Raw genomic sequence first — 17,439 nt, forward strand, 5'->3', positions numbered from 1 at the left:
ATTTCCAGCTTATTTTGACTGAGACAGAAAGTCCTGGAGAATTCTACATGCAGTTTTAAAACAATATTTCTGGCTGCTTTGTTCAGATTAGACAGTATGGGAGTAAGGCAGTGTAAAAGTAGGCTGATCTGGTAGGAAGCTGTAATAGTAATACGGGCGGGACTTGATGGCGGCTTAGACCACTGATGGAAGTGGTGAAAAGTGGCAAAATTCTGTGATTTCCAAAAAGTAGGCCCAACTGGCCGGGCGCAGTGGCTCATGCCTGTAATCCCAGCAGTTTGGGAGGCCGGGTGGATCACGAGGTCAGGAGATCGAGATCATCCTGGCTAACACGGTGAAACCCCGTCTCTACTAAAAATACAAAAAAATTAGCTGGGCGTGGTGGAGGTGCCTGCAGTCCCAGCTACTCGGGAGGCTGAGGCAGGAGAATGGCGTGAACCCGGGAAGTGGAGCTTGCAGTGAGCCGAGATCGTACCACTGCACTCCAGCTTGGGCGACAGAGCGAGACTCCGTCTCAAAAAAAAAAAAAAAAGTAGGCCCAACAAATTGGTTATGGAGTATGAAAGAAAGAGTGGGGTCAGATTATGTGTGGAGACAGTTGTTCACTTTTCTCTCTTTGTTAAATATTTTAAATGGCAGTCCTCTAAGATCTTAGGCTGGTATTCACTGTTTATATGTGTAGGCCCCAACACACCCACCCAAATGTCATTTCCTAACAGATTCATCTTTCCATGTTTCCCTTATGTTCCTGGGCCTTTGATAATGATGTTGATAAAAGAATACATGTCAAAACTAGTATTCAAAATTATATTCCTGACAGGTTTAGGCTCTTAAATTCTCAAGTCCTGTGAAAAAATTATAAGGTAGATATTATTAACACTTTTTCAGACACGATGACAGAAATATGTTAACAAATAAAGTTAGCATAGAAAAGGTCTATTTTGACCCCAAACACAAGCAAATTTCCCTTTTTGCCATGATTTTCATGCTGTTTTCTCAGTCTGAAATGCTCTCCCTTTCTGTGTCTGGGTCAGCTGACGTGCCACCTTATCTATGAAAAGTCCCCTTATGCCCTCAGTTAAAATTACATTTTCCTCCTCTTTATTAAATAGTTAATACAAATCATTTCCAGCTCTTAATATTTCTGCTTCTATTATTTATAATAATATTTGTTGAGTGGTATGTGCTATACACATTATCATCTATGTATATTATCTTAATACTTCTAATGTTATTGTGAAGGATCCTATTATCAACCCTATTTTACAGATGAGGAAGCTAAGACCCATAAAGGTGAAGTAGTTTGATAAAGGTCAAAAGCTAGCAAGAGGCAGGGTCAGGGTATAAACTAAAATGGTATACTTCCAAACCCCGTTATCTACTGCACTTATCCTTAGGCCAATTCACTGTTTTGTTGTTTTTGCTTTGTTTTTGAGATTGCATATCACTCTGTTACCCAGGCGGGAGTGCAGTGGTGTAGTCTCAGCTCACTGCAACCTCCACCTCCCAGGTTAGAGTAAATCTTGTGCCTCAGCCTCCCGAGTAGCTGTGATGACAGGCATGCACTACCCTGTCCGGCTAATTTTTTTGTATTTTTAGTAGAGATGGGGTTTCGCCATGTTGGCCAGGCTGGTTTTGAACTCCTGACCTCAAGTGATTCACCTACCTTGGCCTTCCAAAATGCTGGGATCACAGGCGCGAGCCACCGTGCCTGGCTAATTCACTGTAAACCACATAAGATTCTCTCTTTTATTTATATATTTTTTCATATATTCATTTTTTTGTCTTATTAAATTCTAATACAAATTAGCCCTAGATTACTTATTCCTGCAGACAGGACCTTTCTTAATAACAGAAACTAATCCTTTCACAGAAATAAATACAGGAGGGCCTCATGTGGAAAAAGTAGGTACTGCTAGAAAAAGAAAAAAAAACAACTACTGTTTTTCTTTAGATTCACGTCTTACATCAGCCTTTAATATAATTATTATTTAATCAATCATGGTTGATATTCTAAAGATTATATATTCCAAGCCTTTAGGAGAAAAGAAAAATTTAAAGTTAGGAGAAAACTCCCCTAATTTATTCTACATACAAAAACTAACTAGAAAGATTTGTAAATGTCCATTTTCAGGATGCAAACACTAAAATGTAAAAAGATCTGGCCATACAAACTCATGGAGGTATAAAAGATACAGAATGAAAAGCACTAAAAAGTCATATCAATTAAAGTACAAAAATATTTAATAAAATGAGGGTCTGAAAATTGGCCCCGAAACAGAGGACTTTAAAAAAACTTGACTTTGGAAATAATTTCAAATATTCAGTTGAGCTGCAAGAATAATATAAAGAATATATCCTCATATCCTTTACCCAGATTTATCTAATTCCCCAGGTTCATCCTTTTGCCAACATGTTCCTGAGTGAGAAACAATATATTCTTGTAAGCCACTGATAGTAAGTGGTTGCTGCTGAGATTTTACATGTTCTCAATCTCTCTCATATATGTATTCATATATGTAATAGTTAAACATAATGCAATTACATATATGTGTATAAATAATACACATATGTATATATAAATATACATGCACTTTTTTAACCATCTGAGGGTAAGTTATATACATCACGGTCCTTTATCCCTAAAAACTCCAATATTTCCTATGAATAAGGATATTCTCTTATATAACCACATATTTCCTAAGAATAAGGATATTCTTTTCTATAACCACAGTACAGTTAACAAATTTAGGAAGTTTAACATCAATTCAATGCTTTAATCTACCATCTGTATTCCAATTTTGTCAACTGACCCAATAATGTCCTTTATAGCATTTTTCCCTTTCCAGTACAGGATCCAGTCTGGAGTCAGATGCTGTATTTAGTTTTCACGTCTCTTTAGCATCTTTTAATCTGTAAACTTCTATTATCTTTGCTTTTTTTAAGAAAATATCATGGACATTTCTAAAGAATACAACCCATACACACACACGCACACGCGCACACACACACACGTCATACACGTCTTTTTTTTTTTTTTTTTTTTTAAACGAAACTTTCTCTCATTTTGAGCTTGCCTGACATCTCTTCATGGTTAGATTCAGGTTACACATTCTCAGCCAGAAAACTACACAGGTGATGTTGTAGTCATTTTTTGGGCATCACATTTGGAGTCACACAATGCCCATATGTTCTTCATTGGGATATCAACATTTAGCACCAGTCAAGGTGTTTTCTGATTCCTCCACTATATAATTGCTATTTTATCCCCTTGCAATTAATAAGCAGTTTGTGGAGAGATACTTTAAAACCATGTAAATATTCTGCTCTTCATCAAAATTTTCCCCTAAATTTAGCATTGAATGATTTGTGCCTATCAAGTCTTTACTAAAATAGATGTAAAATGCTGATTTCCAAAACTAGCAGCTTCTCTGCAATTACCAGTCAGTATTCAACATCCTACTATGAGCAAAAGTACTCCTTTCACCCTATTAATTAATCAATTTACTAATGATACCATGAATTACGATTTCTTCTATAGTCTGCAATACATTACTGTACTAAATTATTTTGTACTCAAGTTCTTCCATATTTGGCCAGTGGAAGCCCCTTCAAGCTAGTTCCTTGTGATATGCCCCTGTCATTTTGAACATGTCCTTATTTTCTGACATATTAAGATATTCCAAGCTTATATTTTACTTATCCTTCCTTGTTTCTAAAATTAGTCATTTCTCTGAGTAGCCTGAGTTTCTTTTAGTGGGGAGTGGTATCTGGACACTTAGATATAGTAATGTGCTCACTGTTATTAGGGTGTCTGTTTCTTAGTCCTTTAAGTTGACAGAGCTAGGGAAAATATACATATACAGATGGTCCCTGACTTATGATGGTTTGACTTAATGTTTTTTTGACTTTATAATAGACTTACTGGGGTATTAAACACATTTTCTACTTATGATATTTTCAACTTGGATTGGATGTATCAGGACATAACCCATTGTGTTGAGGAACATTTGTATATATATATACATGCATATATATAATACAGATGTGTACATACACGTTCATATGCACATACATATATAAGAAATGATGTATTCACAATGATACATCCAATTCAAGCCCATCCCACAGGGTTCTTTCCTTCTTTCTTTTTCCTTTTAAGAGACAAGGTGTTACTATGTTGGCCTGGCTGGAATACAGTGGCTAGCCACAGGCACCATAATAGCATACTGTGGCTTCAAGCCATCCTCCCACTTCAGTCTCCCAAATGGCTGGAACTACAGATGCATACCACCACACCCAACTCAGAGTCGTTTCTTGACTTCATTCATTCTATTTTGTCTTTTCTTTTTCATTGAGATTCTGCTTCTCAATAACAATCAACACATTTGCTAAGACCTATAAAGCATCTAAAATTGTTTCAGAACTGCTTTGCTCCACCAGTAAAACAACAAAACAAAACAAAAAACATACCAAAAAAAAAAAAAAAGGTTTAGGACTTGTATGAAATTCCTTCCCAACTCAATTCCGTCCAGACAAAATACTGAGCACAAATACTGTATTCACTAGTTACTTGAATTGGTTCTATCTATCTTTGTTTTTTTTTTCTTATCATAATTATGGTATTCATTTGAAATACAATTAGATTCATTTTCTTCAGTACACTTGCAGTTTTAGGTTTATTTTCCCCTTTCCATCTTAATTTTTAATATATTTTTTGAATGAGTAGAATATTAACATGTACACAAAAGTAAATATTACATGATAATGTATTCTTAGAGAGGTGTCACTCTTTCTTGTATCTTAACATGCATGTCTACCCATGTTGTAGGTAATTAATTTCATTGCTGTGTAGTTTATCCCTCCTTTGATTTCTTTTACAAAAATAAGCAGCTATATTTTTAATTTTCCTTGTTCATAAAACATACAGAAAGGAGTGACACCTCTCTAAGAATATCATTTTATGCCCGGTGCAGTGGCTCACACCTGTAATCCAGCACTTTGAGAGGCTGAGGCAGGCAGATCACCTGAGGTCAGGAGTTCAAAACCAGCCTGGCCCACATGGCAAAACCGCGTTTCTACTAAAAATACAAAAATTAGCTGGGCATGGTGGTGCGCACCTGTAATCCCAGCTGCTCAGGAGGCTGAGGCAGAAGAATCGCTTGAACCCAGGAGGTGGAGGTTGCAGTGAGCTGAGATCGTGCCCCTGCGCTACAGCCTGGGTGACAAAGCAAGACTCCATCTAAAACAAAAACAAACAAAAGAATACCATTTCATGTAATTTTTACTTCTTACTTCTAGGTACATGTTAATATTCTGCTTCTCTTCCAGGAGTAGCAACTTGTCTGATGATGTTCAATCTCCAATTCCTTTGGTAGCTGCTTATTATTAAATGTTTAGGTTCTAGACTTATTTTTTATTGGGGGATGTCGTCTGTCAGAGTCTTATTCCATAATTTCTTAGATGGTTTGATTTAATGATTTTAGAAGCTAGGAGTTCGATGATAGTATAGATTTAACTCGCATTTCTTTTATTATGAGAGAAAGAGGTTGAGTATCTTTTCATTTGTTTAAGGGACATTTTTACAGCTTTTTTGATGAATTATCTGTTCAGGTCTTTTGCCTATTTTTCTATATAGTTTTGGTTTCTCTTCAACTATTAAAACTTCTAATTGGTTATTATTTGTGTATATGGATGCAATTTAGTTTTGCATATTAATTTTATATCTTGCTAGCTTATCAACTTACTGAGTTACTTTTATCACTCTCTAGGGTATTCCAGATTACTACTATATCATCTGCAAAAAGAGACAGTTGTATTTTTTCTTTTCCAAGTCATATGCCTCTAATTGTATCTTCTTTTTTGTGTTATTTTTATTAAGTTTATACACTGACGCTATACTTGCTTCATGAAAAGAATTTGGAAATTTTCTTTCATTTTTTACACTCTGAAGCAATTTATATAGCTTTAAGACTGTCAAAGGTTTGGTTAAATTTCTCTGTGAAGCCATCTTGCCGGGTCCTTTTATCTAGTAGTTTCTTGATAACTTACTTTATCTCTTCTATATAAAATGGCCTTTTAGGCTTTCTATCTTTACTCTGGTCAGTTTTGGCAAACTACATTTTTAAAAAAAATTTTTTAAAAATAGGTGAGTCGATCTTATTCATGTTAAGATAATCATTATGTTTTGTCGCGGTTCTATCAAATTGTCTTATGTTGAAATTCTTGTGAATATTTACTGCATTTCTTTGTGTGTCCTTTTTACTTAAAAAATTCTTTTTGGGCCGGGTGCGGTGGCTCAAGCCTGTAATCCCAGCACTTTGGGAGGCCGAGACGGGTGGATCACGAGGTCAGGAGATAGAGACCATCCTGGCTAACACGGTGAAACCCCGTCTCTACTAAAAAATACCAAAAAAAAAAAAAAAACTAGCTGGGCGAGGTGGCGGGCGCCTGTAGTCCCAGCTACTTGGGAGGCTGAGGCAGAAGAATGGCGTAAACCCGGGAGACGGAGCTTGCAGTGAGCTGAGATCCGGCCACTGCACTCCAGCCTGGGCGACAGAGCGAAACTCCATCTCAAAAAAAAAAAAAAAAAAAAAAATTCTTTTTGGTGTTTATGAAGGTTTGTATTTTCATTCTATAGGTTATCTTTCCATTATTACTTTTTAAATGCTTACTGTCTCCTCTATTTTTACCTAATTTTTATGTGATATCACTTTTAAATATTTGTTGACTACTACCCTTTGCTTATATAAGAAAACGAGGTATTCTGTATTCCTCTTTTTTCTTTCTTATCCTCCCATCAAAAAATTTACATCTTTTGACTTTTGTTAACACATTTAATGTTGACATGTTAGTTTTTTCATCCATGCACTGACTCATTTTAGTCTCACCTGTACAATAAAATATATGAAGCATTTGGAAACATTTTTCAATGTTATTTCAGGCATTTTTTAGTTGGATAAAACTCATCCTATCTGAAGGTCTTCAGGAATACCACATGTGTGTAGTATTCCCTTAGTGCTTGTATATCCCAAACTGTTTGCTATGGCCTTGATATTTTAAAAGTCAGGTTGGCTGTATACAACATTTTTGTATACTTTCTTTCTTTCCTTTAATGTTGAAAATGTTGTTCCACTATTGCCTTACTTTGCATGTTGTTTTGAGAAACCTGATACTGGTCTAATTCTATTGCCTTCGTAAGTTACTTAATCTTTTTACTTGGAGGCATTGTGCATTTATTTTCCTCTAAAGTCTAATAATTTTACTAGAATATATTGTAGAGTAATCTTTCCAGGTCAGATTTCCCCAGTACCTATATTAGATTCAGGTCTTATTTTAACTTTAGAAAGTTTTCTTGGATTATAGTTCTAAGTATTAGTGCTGTTCAGTTATTTTGATTGATTTCTTTAAGAAACTCTTTTACTTCTTGATTATACTTTCACTTTCCTAGTTACTTTTCTTGTTTTTTCATTGCCTTTTCACTTGATTATATTCTTCCTAGGGCAACTTGTAATTTAGTTTTCATTTCTGATAGGATTTTGTCTCTTCCTTCTTTCCTAAGTTTTATCAACTCTCATTTCAGTTTTTCCTGATTTTTTTTGGGGGGGGGGTATCAATATCTATTATTGTTATTATTATTATTGTTGTTGTTGTTGTCCCAGATTTATTGAAAATAATATAGCACTGCAGAAAAAATTCAAACAGGTCCCCGAGGCGTTTTGAAATTCATCCCAACTGTAGGCTGAGTGACCTGCAGGTTGGACAGACTGCCGAAGTCCAAAAGCTTCAGCATTTCCTTAGTGTCAGGATCTACTTCAATTATCTCCTGATCCAGGGCTGAGACCTCGGGAACGTAATTGTCTCTCCTTTCTCTCTCCTCCTCCTGCAGCTTGATGGAGATACCTCTTACAGGGCCTCTCTGAATCCGCTTCATCAGATGGGTGACATAGCCTGCTATCTTGTTGCGGAGCTTCTTGCTGGGGATAATGGCGATCTCCTCGCACACGCGCTTGTTCGTGTGGAAGTCGTTGCCCAGGCGCGTGTAGTACTTCTCTATGATGACCTGGGCCGCCTTCTTCACAGTTTTGGTGCGAAGGCGGCCCATGTTGGCGGGTCCTTGGTAAAGAGGCTATTATTATTTTTTAAGCTTCTGACTTGAGATGTGTTTTTCTTAGCCTGAAATGCTTATTTGAGGATATTCCCTTGAGTATGGAGTGTGACATTACAGTTTTCTTAAGCTTTTTGGTTAAATTGTTTTGGAAAGTTTTCATCAGGAGGAAAACTTTCATTGATATCAATCTGATTTTTCCAGTTATTTTATAATGATGGAGATAGAATTTTTGTTCTATTCTTTTTTATTTCACAGAAAAAGTTCTTAGTTCAAGAGCACTCTCTTCTGTGCAGTTTATTTAATGGATCTTGTTTTGATGGTCACAGGGTAGGGTGGGTGGATTAGTAAGTTGTGTTCCGCTTTCATTTCTATAAGATCCTTAATTTTCCCTTCTTATTTCCTTCTTTCCCATCATTGCCTAGTCTCCAAGGAATTCTATCCATTCTCTATTTATCTGGTTCTTCCTCAGAAACAATGATTCTTCAAGGCTGCCACTTCTGATGGCATTCATACCTTGAAGTCTCTTTTTTGTAGCTAGTGCTAAGAATCACCAAGTCCTGATCTATGTCCAGTATTTTGGCACTTATTGTTACATTTTCTCTTTCTGGGGTTGATTTTCTTTGTTCTTCATCTCATTCATGGTTTCTCTCTATTCTTTATTTCAGAATTTTTCAAGCCTTGCCTCCTCTGTTCTCTGTAATCCAGGTTTCAGTACAGGCAAGCTGCAGGAGTTTTGTTGGAATTATTCTTTTTCTTACTTTATTTATACATACTTTAAAGGCTGCGGTGTTTTATGTCACATAGTCATATTCAAAATATGGGTCCTGCATGGTTCTATTTGCTTTCTTTGTTGATTTTATGTTTTCTAGGGGGACTGTGTGAGGGAGATTCAAAATCAGGTGACCACTGTTGATCTCTAACAAAGTTCTCTTATTTATATTTTATTTGTCATTTGGGTTTTCATTTTATGATAATGTCATATATTTGTTTTATAGTAAGCTACCTCAAATTCTTTGAAGAATAATGCAAAGTGAAAATAAATATTTACTTTTTATTAACAAATAAATGTAAAAAATGCTCTGCCTTGATGGCTTTTTTGTTCTTTAGTAAAATGAAGTATGAGTAACAAAAGAAAACAGAGAAAGAAAAAAGGGGAAATGAAAGAAAAGAAAACATAATGGAAAAGTAAGGAGATTGGTTATCTTGGTCTATGGATATCTTTCTTTCAAAGCAATTTCAAAGAGATTTTAACATTGTTTTGAGCAATAGCAGCAAGACTTTAGCATAGGTAAAGCCTCCAAAAGTGATTGCTTTTAAGATCTATGCTATTTTGTATTATATAATACGTATCAGGAAGCTCTGCGATATTATAAAGAACCACTGCTTTATAATTATACCTCATATGTTCACACACACACACACACACACACACACACACGTGACACATGAGCACACATATACACAATACATATACTTACTTGCTTCACATTCTGGAGCTCTTCTGTCAATTGTTTCCTTTGCTTATCTGATTCCAACAATTTTTCCTATATTTAAAAAACCACCAAATTAACAACTTGTTATGAAACTATCAACAAGTATGACTTACTAGTTCCTTGTTTCAAAGCTTATATTCCCCAAATATCAAACTGCTACAATCTGAAAATGTTGCTTGTAGTCATTTTTCCAGCTTTACATGGGGCACTTAAAAGTAATTAGTTATTTACAGTAAATTGTGATGTAAATACACTTTTTATTACCTTAATTTTGCACAATCTCAAAATGTAAGCTCAAACGGAAGCCAGTTAAGAGTACAAATGTGTAAATATTAACTGGATTTTGGTTAAGCTATCATTGCCAAAGAGATACCAAATTGAAGAGCATTATTATTACAAATTAGAATTAAAGGTCTTCGACCATACTAAAGAGGGCATATGAATGGAGACTGGCTCATCTCTTAATTTCCTAATTTAATTTTAGCTTATTCTTGGAAGATTATCCATGAAAAGACAGATATGACTAATGTAACCAAAATGTAAAATAATAGTTATTAAGATTAACATTATGCATACAAATAAAATACCTTTGGATTTGAAATTAAGTGAAGTATATACCCTACAATGTCCAATTTTATTAATTATATCTTAAATAAATCCACATTTTATTGGTCAAATCAGAAATACTAAGAGTAATTTAAGAGCCATTAAATACAAACCTGAATAGAGGAATTGCTTGAACATTAAATTGAGTGGTAAAGATTCATGACAATATTGCAATGTTTATAAGAGGCAATATCCTTTCTGGTATATTTCAGCTTATTCTTGTCTAAGAGGTGAAATGAAGGTATATGAAAATGAATGTAATATAGCAATCTAATGAATATGCCACAGGAGCCAAGAGACTGCTGGCTCCTGTGATTTTATGTTCTGGCAAGTCACCTTCACTCTTGGTGCCCTAGTTTTCTTTGTATCTGTAAATGGAAAATATATCTATTTTCCATTCACCTTTGCAAAGCAGTAGCAATGTGAATTCTGCAGAAAGGCTTCCTTAAATAAAGCCCACGACACTTTTAAAAATTATTCTTGCAAAATAAAAATTAGCTACTGACATAAAATTATCTTGGTTTCATTTTTATTTGTACTCATATTAGACATGAAGAATAGAGATGTCACAGGATAATGGAAAGTGATGAGACACCATCTAAATGCTTTATGAACTTCATTTAACAACCTCTGCTTTTATATGAATGTATAATACAAGTAAAAATACTGAAAACAAAAATATTACCTTTAACAAAATATTTATTGCTTTGTACACTACTTTACATGGCTTCTTTAACTGGCCAGCTAATAGATAGGTTTTGAGGTAAAAGTAATTATAACATGTAAAATTTGCTTTTTCTGGAATTTTTGCACCATATTCTAACCAACTGAGCTAGCTGGTTGCCAGCTTATCTGGGAGTTTAGGTTTTGTCATATTAGGGTATATTCAATTACATTTCATGAACTTTAAAGGTAAATCCTAATTTATTGAATGACTCCTCAGGAAAGTCTTATTTAAATGTTAAATTAATATGGCATAGACACTTTCAAATTAACATTCTAATAATTACTATTGATATTAAAATAAAAACAAATATATCATATCATTAAATTTAACAATGATAAACTATAAGGAAATGAAAAAGATCTGAGAGCCTCTGAAAATTCTGATAAACCACAAGTCTAATGATTTAGGCAGAGATAAGAGAATACATAAAAAGTTATCTTATTAAGGTAACCAACATTGGGGAAGTTTTCTAAGAGAATATAAGGAAACCATTGTCAATGTATTTTTAAAACTAAATTTTTATTTTCCAGCAAAACAATTGTTAAACTAAAAAATGTGGAATGATAGTGGTTTCAAAGGTAAGAAAATAAATATATAAAATACTATTAGAGTAGTGAAATCCTCATATACTTTAGGAAGGAATGTGAATTGGCAAAACCTTTTCAAAGGGAATATGGTAACATATGCAAAATTTTAAATGTCTATAATTTTTAATAAAGCAATTATATTTTCAGACATTTATTCTGTGTATATACTGTACAAATGCCCATAGATACATCTACAAAGCTGCTGAAGATGAAATTATTTTTAAAAACTGGAAATAGTCTAATGTCTATCAATAGGGAACTGGCTAAATAACCATTTAATTTATAGGAGAGTTATCGAGAAGAATTTGGTATATCTGTGTATATTAACCTGAAAAGCTGGCTGAGATATAATTCTTATAAAAAGAGAGAGAGAGAAAAAAAAAAGACGGCAAGTTATAAAAAAAAGTGTGGATGGATGAAGTGACTTACATAGAAGTGAAAATACACACATACTGGAAAAAATTTTCTTAAGGCTTTATTATTTTTTGAAGCAGTTTTGGATTCATAGCAAAATTGAGAGGAAAGTACAGAAATTTCTCACATACTCCCTGTCCCCACATATACATATATTTATTTATTTATTTTTGTTTTTCTGTTTTAAATAGTAGATACGGGGTCCTGCTATGTTACCCAGGCTGATATTAAACTCCTGAGCTCAAGTAATCCTCCTGACTCAGCCTCCCAAAGTACTGCGATTACAGGTGTGAGCCATCATGCCCTGCCTATTTTTAAAAAATATAATGTTCTGTGTAGAGAAAAATCTATGAAAAGATAAATAATATATTTGCAACAATGGCTTCCTCTAGAGGTTGGAATTATAAAAACTAAGATAGCAAAAAAAATTTTCTTTCTTTTTGGTGTAAAGATTTTCTGTTTAATAAAAATTAAATAATTGTCAATATACTATACCTTATTTAATAAAATAATTTAAAAAATATGTTCCTATGGTAAATTAATGGTAAATCAAGTGGTTATGTTGCTTTTCCTGAAGATTTGGAAAATATAGCTTTCTGTAAAAATTAGGATATAATTTAAATGTAATATTCCTCTAAAAACAGAATGAAACCATATAAAGACAATCAAGGCTAGACATGGTGGCTCACACCTGTAATCCCAGTACTTTGAGAGGCCGAGGCAGGTGGGTCATTTGAGCCCAGGTGTTTGAGACCAGTCTGAACAAAACAGTGAGACACCATCTCTACAAAATAAAAATTTAAAAAAAAAAAAAATTAGCTGAGCATGGTGGCTTGGACATGTTGTCCCAGCTACTTGAAAGGTTGAGGTGGGAGAATCGCTTGAACCCAGGAGGTTGAGGCTACAGTGAGATGTGATTGTAGCATTGCACTCCAGCCTGGGTGACAGAGTGAGACCCTGTCTCAAAAACACAAAACAAAAACAAGAATCAAAAAACCAAACAAACAAAAAAAATAGAAGTAAAATGTTACAGTATATTTGGGATATGTGTGTTTTTTCCTCTCTTATATAATATTGTCTTAATTCCAAGTTACGTTAGCAAAACATGATGTCCCTTAAGAATAGCCCTGCACATGAAAAAAAATGTATTTCCCAAAGAACTCACAGGATCCAAAACTGCCATGACTTGCTTTATTGGCTCTTCATCTAATTCTGCCCTGGCCACCAATGAGAGAGAATAAAAAGGGTAAGAAAGAACCTGAACAGAAGACATGAGCAAAAACCATTGTTCACACTAAATGTTGTACAGATAATGTGAAATATAAATATGTAGACCACAAAATTAATTCTCTAAAGGCTAACTGAATAAAGAATCTGATTTTTACTATTTGATATTAATATTTTTCCATTAAAAATAAAGTTAAGCCCCAATACTTCAGAATCCAAAATAGGATATTTTTCTTTTTCTTTTTTTTCTGAAGAAAACATGAGGAAACTAAATTAGAGGTTACCTTAAGTGTATTTACTTCTTTAAAGGCATCATCTCTTTCACGCTTGAGCCTTTCCATTTCATCTGCTTCTAAAGAATCACAAGGAAGAAGCTGTCAACATTAAAATATAAGAGAAAAGTTGTGCATTAGATGCTAATTATGAGAGGTAACATAAAAATCCTTTTTGACTAGTCTTAGGCTTTTGTATTCTAATAACAAAATTCAGTTTCTTACGTTGGAGTCATTTGATTAGATAAAAGGGAATATTAAAGTATTAAAGCAATTTCACTCATTTAGGCTTAACTTTACATTATTGTTACTTATAATAGAATTTTGATTTTGTTGTCACCTTTATCATTATTTTAACAATATAATTTTCCTTAAAATTCCAAATTCGAAGACTGTGTTTATAATGTCAAAAAGACTTCAGGAATTACCAACATAAACTATTCCCTAAATATATTCATTCTAATAGCATGGTATCTAAGGCTAACAAAATGCTGTACATTATAAATCAGATGGTTTACATGAGCCTAGTAAAGTATATTTATCAATTATGTATCTGGTTTTAACTAAGTGAAATGTAATGCAACAGACAAGTGGCTTAAAAAGATTCCTACACAGAAATTGTAGATTGAAGATAATATTAATAATTTATGCACAAGTGAATAACAACAACAAAAAATAGCAGAGATGACCAATTCTCTTATATCTAGCATGATGTCTTTGACCATCAATTATAATGTAAAAAACAATGACAGTCTAATCAGAGATAAAAATCCAAGTTTACAGCCATCTCCTATGTGGAAGCTATAACAACTAAAGAAAATAGAATTTAAAGGATTAAGTGGAGAAAGTGGTTGTTATGTAAGCATGGGCTTAAAGCAGGGCCCTTTAGATAGGTGAAGCAAATGTGGAGTAGAAAAAAAATAATAAAAATAATTAATATCAATCACTTACTGGAAACTTGTATGTGCAGATGTATTACTAAGGACTGTATATATTCAATATCAATCACCTTGTCTCCATTTTACAGATGAAGAAACAAGCTCAGAAATGTTAATAACTTGCCTAAGGTTTCACAGCTAACAAATGGCCATTCCAAGAGTCCCACAAATATAGTCTCTGATTTTTACTAAAGATTCAACAAAAAACATGGTGGAATAGATGTAATAAACTCATATTTGCTTTCCAAACTCTAGAATAACAAAAGTAGGAGTTATTCTTCCTATTTGGGGAGAATTTATTTCCCTGAACATCACTGGTTCTTTCTGGTCTGTCACATTAGCTTTTGGGTATCTATGGACATTGCCAATAATTTATATGATCTACATTCTTCATGGTTCTGTTACTCTGCTCTCTCAGAAGTACTCAATACACACACTCATAAGAATTCATTCCTAATTGTTAGAATAATTTTGAACACATTTTAAAATGTAATATTTCCCAGAGTGTGTTCCAAAGGATATTAACAGGCTTTGTGTAAAAGCAAAATTGAGTGGTAGTGATGGTGGTAGTTGTCAATGCTTTAGAAAAAATTAATCTTACTTCCTACATGGCATCCAACAGCCTTAATATGCCAATGAGCATTTGAATTGCCAAAAAAAAAGTATAATAACTTGTCATGTTTCCTCAGTAATTTCACCATACTACAAACCCCTAACCTCATCACTCTGTTGCCTTCATTTATTTATTTTTATACTAGCTCATGGAACTAAAGTATACAAAACACAATCTGGGAAACTCAGTGTTGCTACTCAGCATTCATATGGCCTATTCCATTTTTTCATTCTAAGAAGTGAAATAAGGAGGATTCAAAAGTTTAAATAAGGCTGGGTGCAGTGACCCAGGTCTGTAATCCCAGCACACTGGGAGGCTGAGGCTGGAGGATTGCTTGAGTCCAGGAGGTTGAGATCAGCCTGGGCAACATAATGAGACCTTGTCTCTACAAAAAGTAAACAAAATTAGCCAGACATGGCGGGGCACTCCTGTAGTTCCAGCTATTCAGGAAACTGAGGTGGGCGGGAGGTCAAGGCTGCAGTGAGCTGAGATTGCACCACTGCACTCCAGCCTGATGACAGGGTGAGACCATGTCTTTAAAAAAAAAAAAAAAAAAAAAAAAAAAAAGTCTAACATTTTAGATACCAGAGCTAAAATAATTTATTAAGAGAAATTATAGATTGGGATTTTAGGGATGTGATAATAAACTTTTGAACTTAACATCATGGAGGTAAATCATGCATAAAAGAATCCATGGTACTATTTCGAGAGGCAAAGCCTAGACTAAATAGTCATAGAACAAACTATGAATTAAAAAAATGTTTTATGATCCCACTGCTATTTTGGACTGTGCAGCAAAAACTTGCAGTCAGAGAATTGGCCATGAATGTTCCTTGTGAATTCTTTGAAAAGCCCCTTTGTGTTCAATGACTTCTTTTATACAGTTCCATTCAAATATACTTCAGCTAAGGAAGCAGCAAATGAATTGTTGTTATTTAACAGCAACAATTCCAGACAGATGCCTGTTTTCAAAATCTATCACTAACTACTGAAATTTATATTCCTTAACCTTCCACATCTGTTTTCTGTCTGGTTCTCACAATATCATTTGTGATCCTTGGATCCCCTGAACTTTGCAACAGCTGGTAAATAACATTGTAAATCATTTCTACTCTGCTTTCTAGAATCTCCTTCTGGAGATGTCAAGAAATACATACTATAGGTCATTGGACTGTGCTGATTAGGTCTGACTTCACCTCTCCTTTTACTGTTGCTGCTCCATCATATTTTAAATTACTTGACTTGTATCAATTCTGGATAACTGCTATTCTGTTGGCCATATTCCCTAATCTCAATTCATTTTAAACAGAAACAGTTACAAAACAGTTAACTTCAGTGTGAGTCTAATTTTATTGATAAGGCCTTCCATTAGAGACCTATTCAATTACCTCCTTTCCTTATAAAAGTGTGTGTGACTTTACTATCCTATTCACCTAAAAATTTCTGGGTATCTTCTTTTCTCCTTCCATTTCTCTGCTCATTCCTTTCACTTCTTATAATCTGGCTTATACATCTTTCCTCTCATTCCCATATTTCTAAAATGATTACTTCCAATTTCACCAATAAAACTGCCATGTGACAAAGAAAATTACCCCAACCAACTTTCTTCTTTGTTATATATAACAGTATTGAAGGCTTTTTTCCTTGAAATTTTATCATCTTTAGATTGTGATATCCTAATATCTCACCCAGCCTTCTGCACATTTAGGCTATTCCCAATGAGTTACTTTCATGTCTACTCCTTAAATGGAGAAAGGGGGTTTGGGAGGTTCCCCAAAGTTTGTTCCTTTTCTCCTTTTTCCCTACAAGTTCTGAGTGAGCACATTCACTGTTATGCTTCAACTATCACTTTCCAAAATATCCCCAAATTCCTTCCCAGTGTCTACTTCCTAATTTCCAGTGGCCTTTGGTTATTTGTACTTGCCAGCTTCTTAAATCTCTCTAAAACACAACCTGTCACCGTCTGTACTTTGAAAAAGGCTTTCTCCTTATTTCCCTACTTCTATTAATGCTACCTGTACCATCATATTCTTAGTTATCCTAGCCAAAACTTTGGAGTTGTTTTTTGTTTTTTGTTTTTTTTCCATTCGTTCCTCTTCCTTAGTTCTCATGTCCAAAGGGTCAGCAAGTCCTACTGATGATATATTTGTTGCAGTTGTTGTTTTTGGTAAGTAATCTAGATCTATCATGTCTTTCCTTTCTTTTCTCCCCACCTTCACTATACTTTAGTTTTTTATTATCTTTATTTGGATTATTTCTATAGTCCTCTGTCTAGACTACCTACCACCACTTTCATTCCCTTCCTAGATAACCACACATAAGATTCCTCTTTCTAAAATATCACTTTTGTCATTCAACTGTTTTCCTTAATGGCTCCTCACGGACTACTGAGTGAAGTACAGACTTCTAAATTTAACATTTACCCTTTGAGGCATAACTTCTGTCACCTGAA

At 34.2% G+C, this 17,439-nt stretch overlaps 1 protein-coding gene and 1 pseudogene across 12 annotated transcripts in view; both read right to left on the reverse strand.

Moving 5' to 3' along the window:
* The window catches only part of LOC105476766 (syntaxin binding protein 4), a 197,755-nt gene that overhangs the window by 109,873 nt on the left and 70,443 nt on the right, over window positions 1-17,439 (reverse strand). For 10 of the 12 annotated variants that reach the window (XR_984222.2, XR_984221.2, XR_984220.2 and 7 more), the window contains 2 exons: window positions 13,449-13,538; window positions 9,589-9,654 (listed from right to left, as the gene is read on the reverse strand). Coding sequence is in view for 9 of the 12 variants with exons in the window: in XM_011732940.2 (XP_011731242.2) it covers window positions 9,589-9,654; window positions 13,449-13,538 (156 nt within the window). In the remaining 3 variants the exon portion in view is untranslated. Of the gene's footprint in view, window positions 1-9,588; window positions 9,655-13,102; window positions 13,155-13,448; window positions 13,539-17,439 lie in introns of those variants that run through there. The other 2 variants (XM_071082937.1, XM_011732938.2) reach the window with 2 other exon arrangements.
* Window positions 7,627-8,119, reverse strand: LOC105476765 (small ribosomal subunit protein eS17 pseudogene; annotated as a pseudogene).

This window comes from Macaca nemestrina, chromosome 17, assembly GCF_043159975.1.
Source record: "Macaca nemestrina isolate mMacNem1 chromosome 17, mMacNem.hap1, whole genome shotgun sequence".
NCBI lineage: Eukaryota > Metazoa > Chordata > Mammalia > Primates > Cercopithecidae > Macaca > Macaca nemestrina.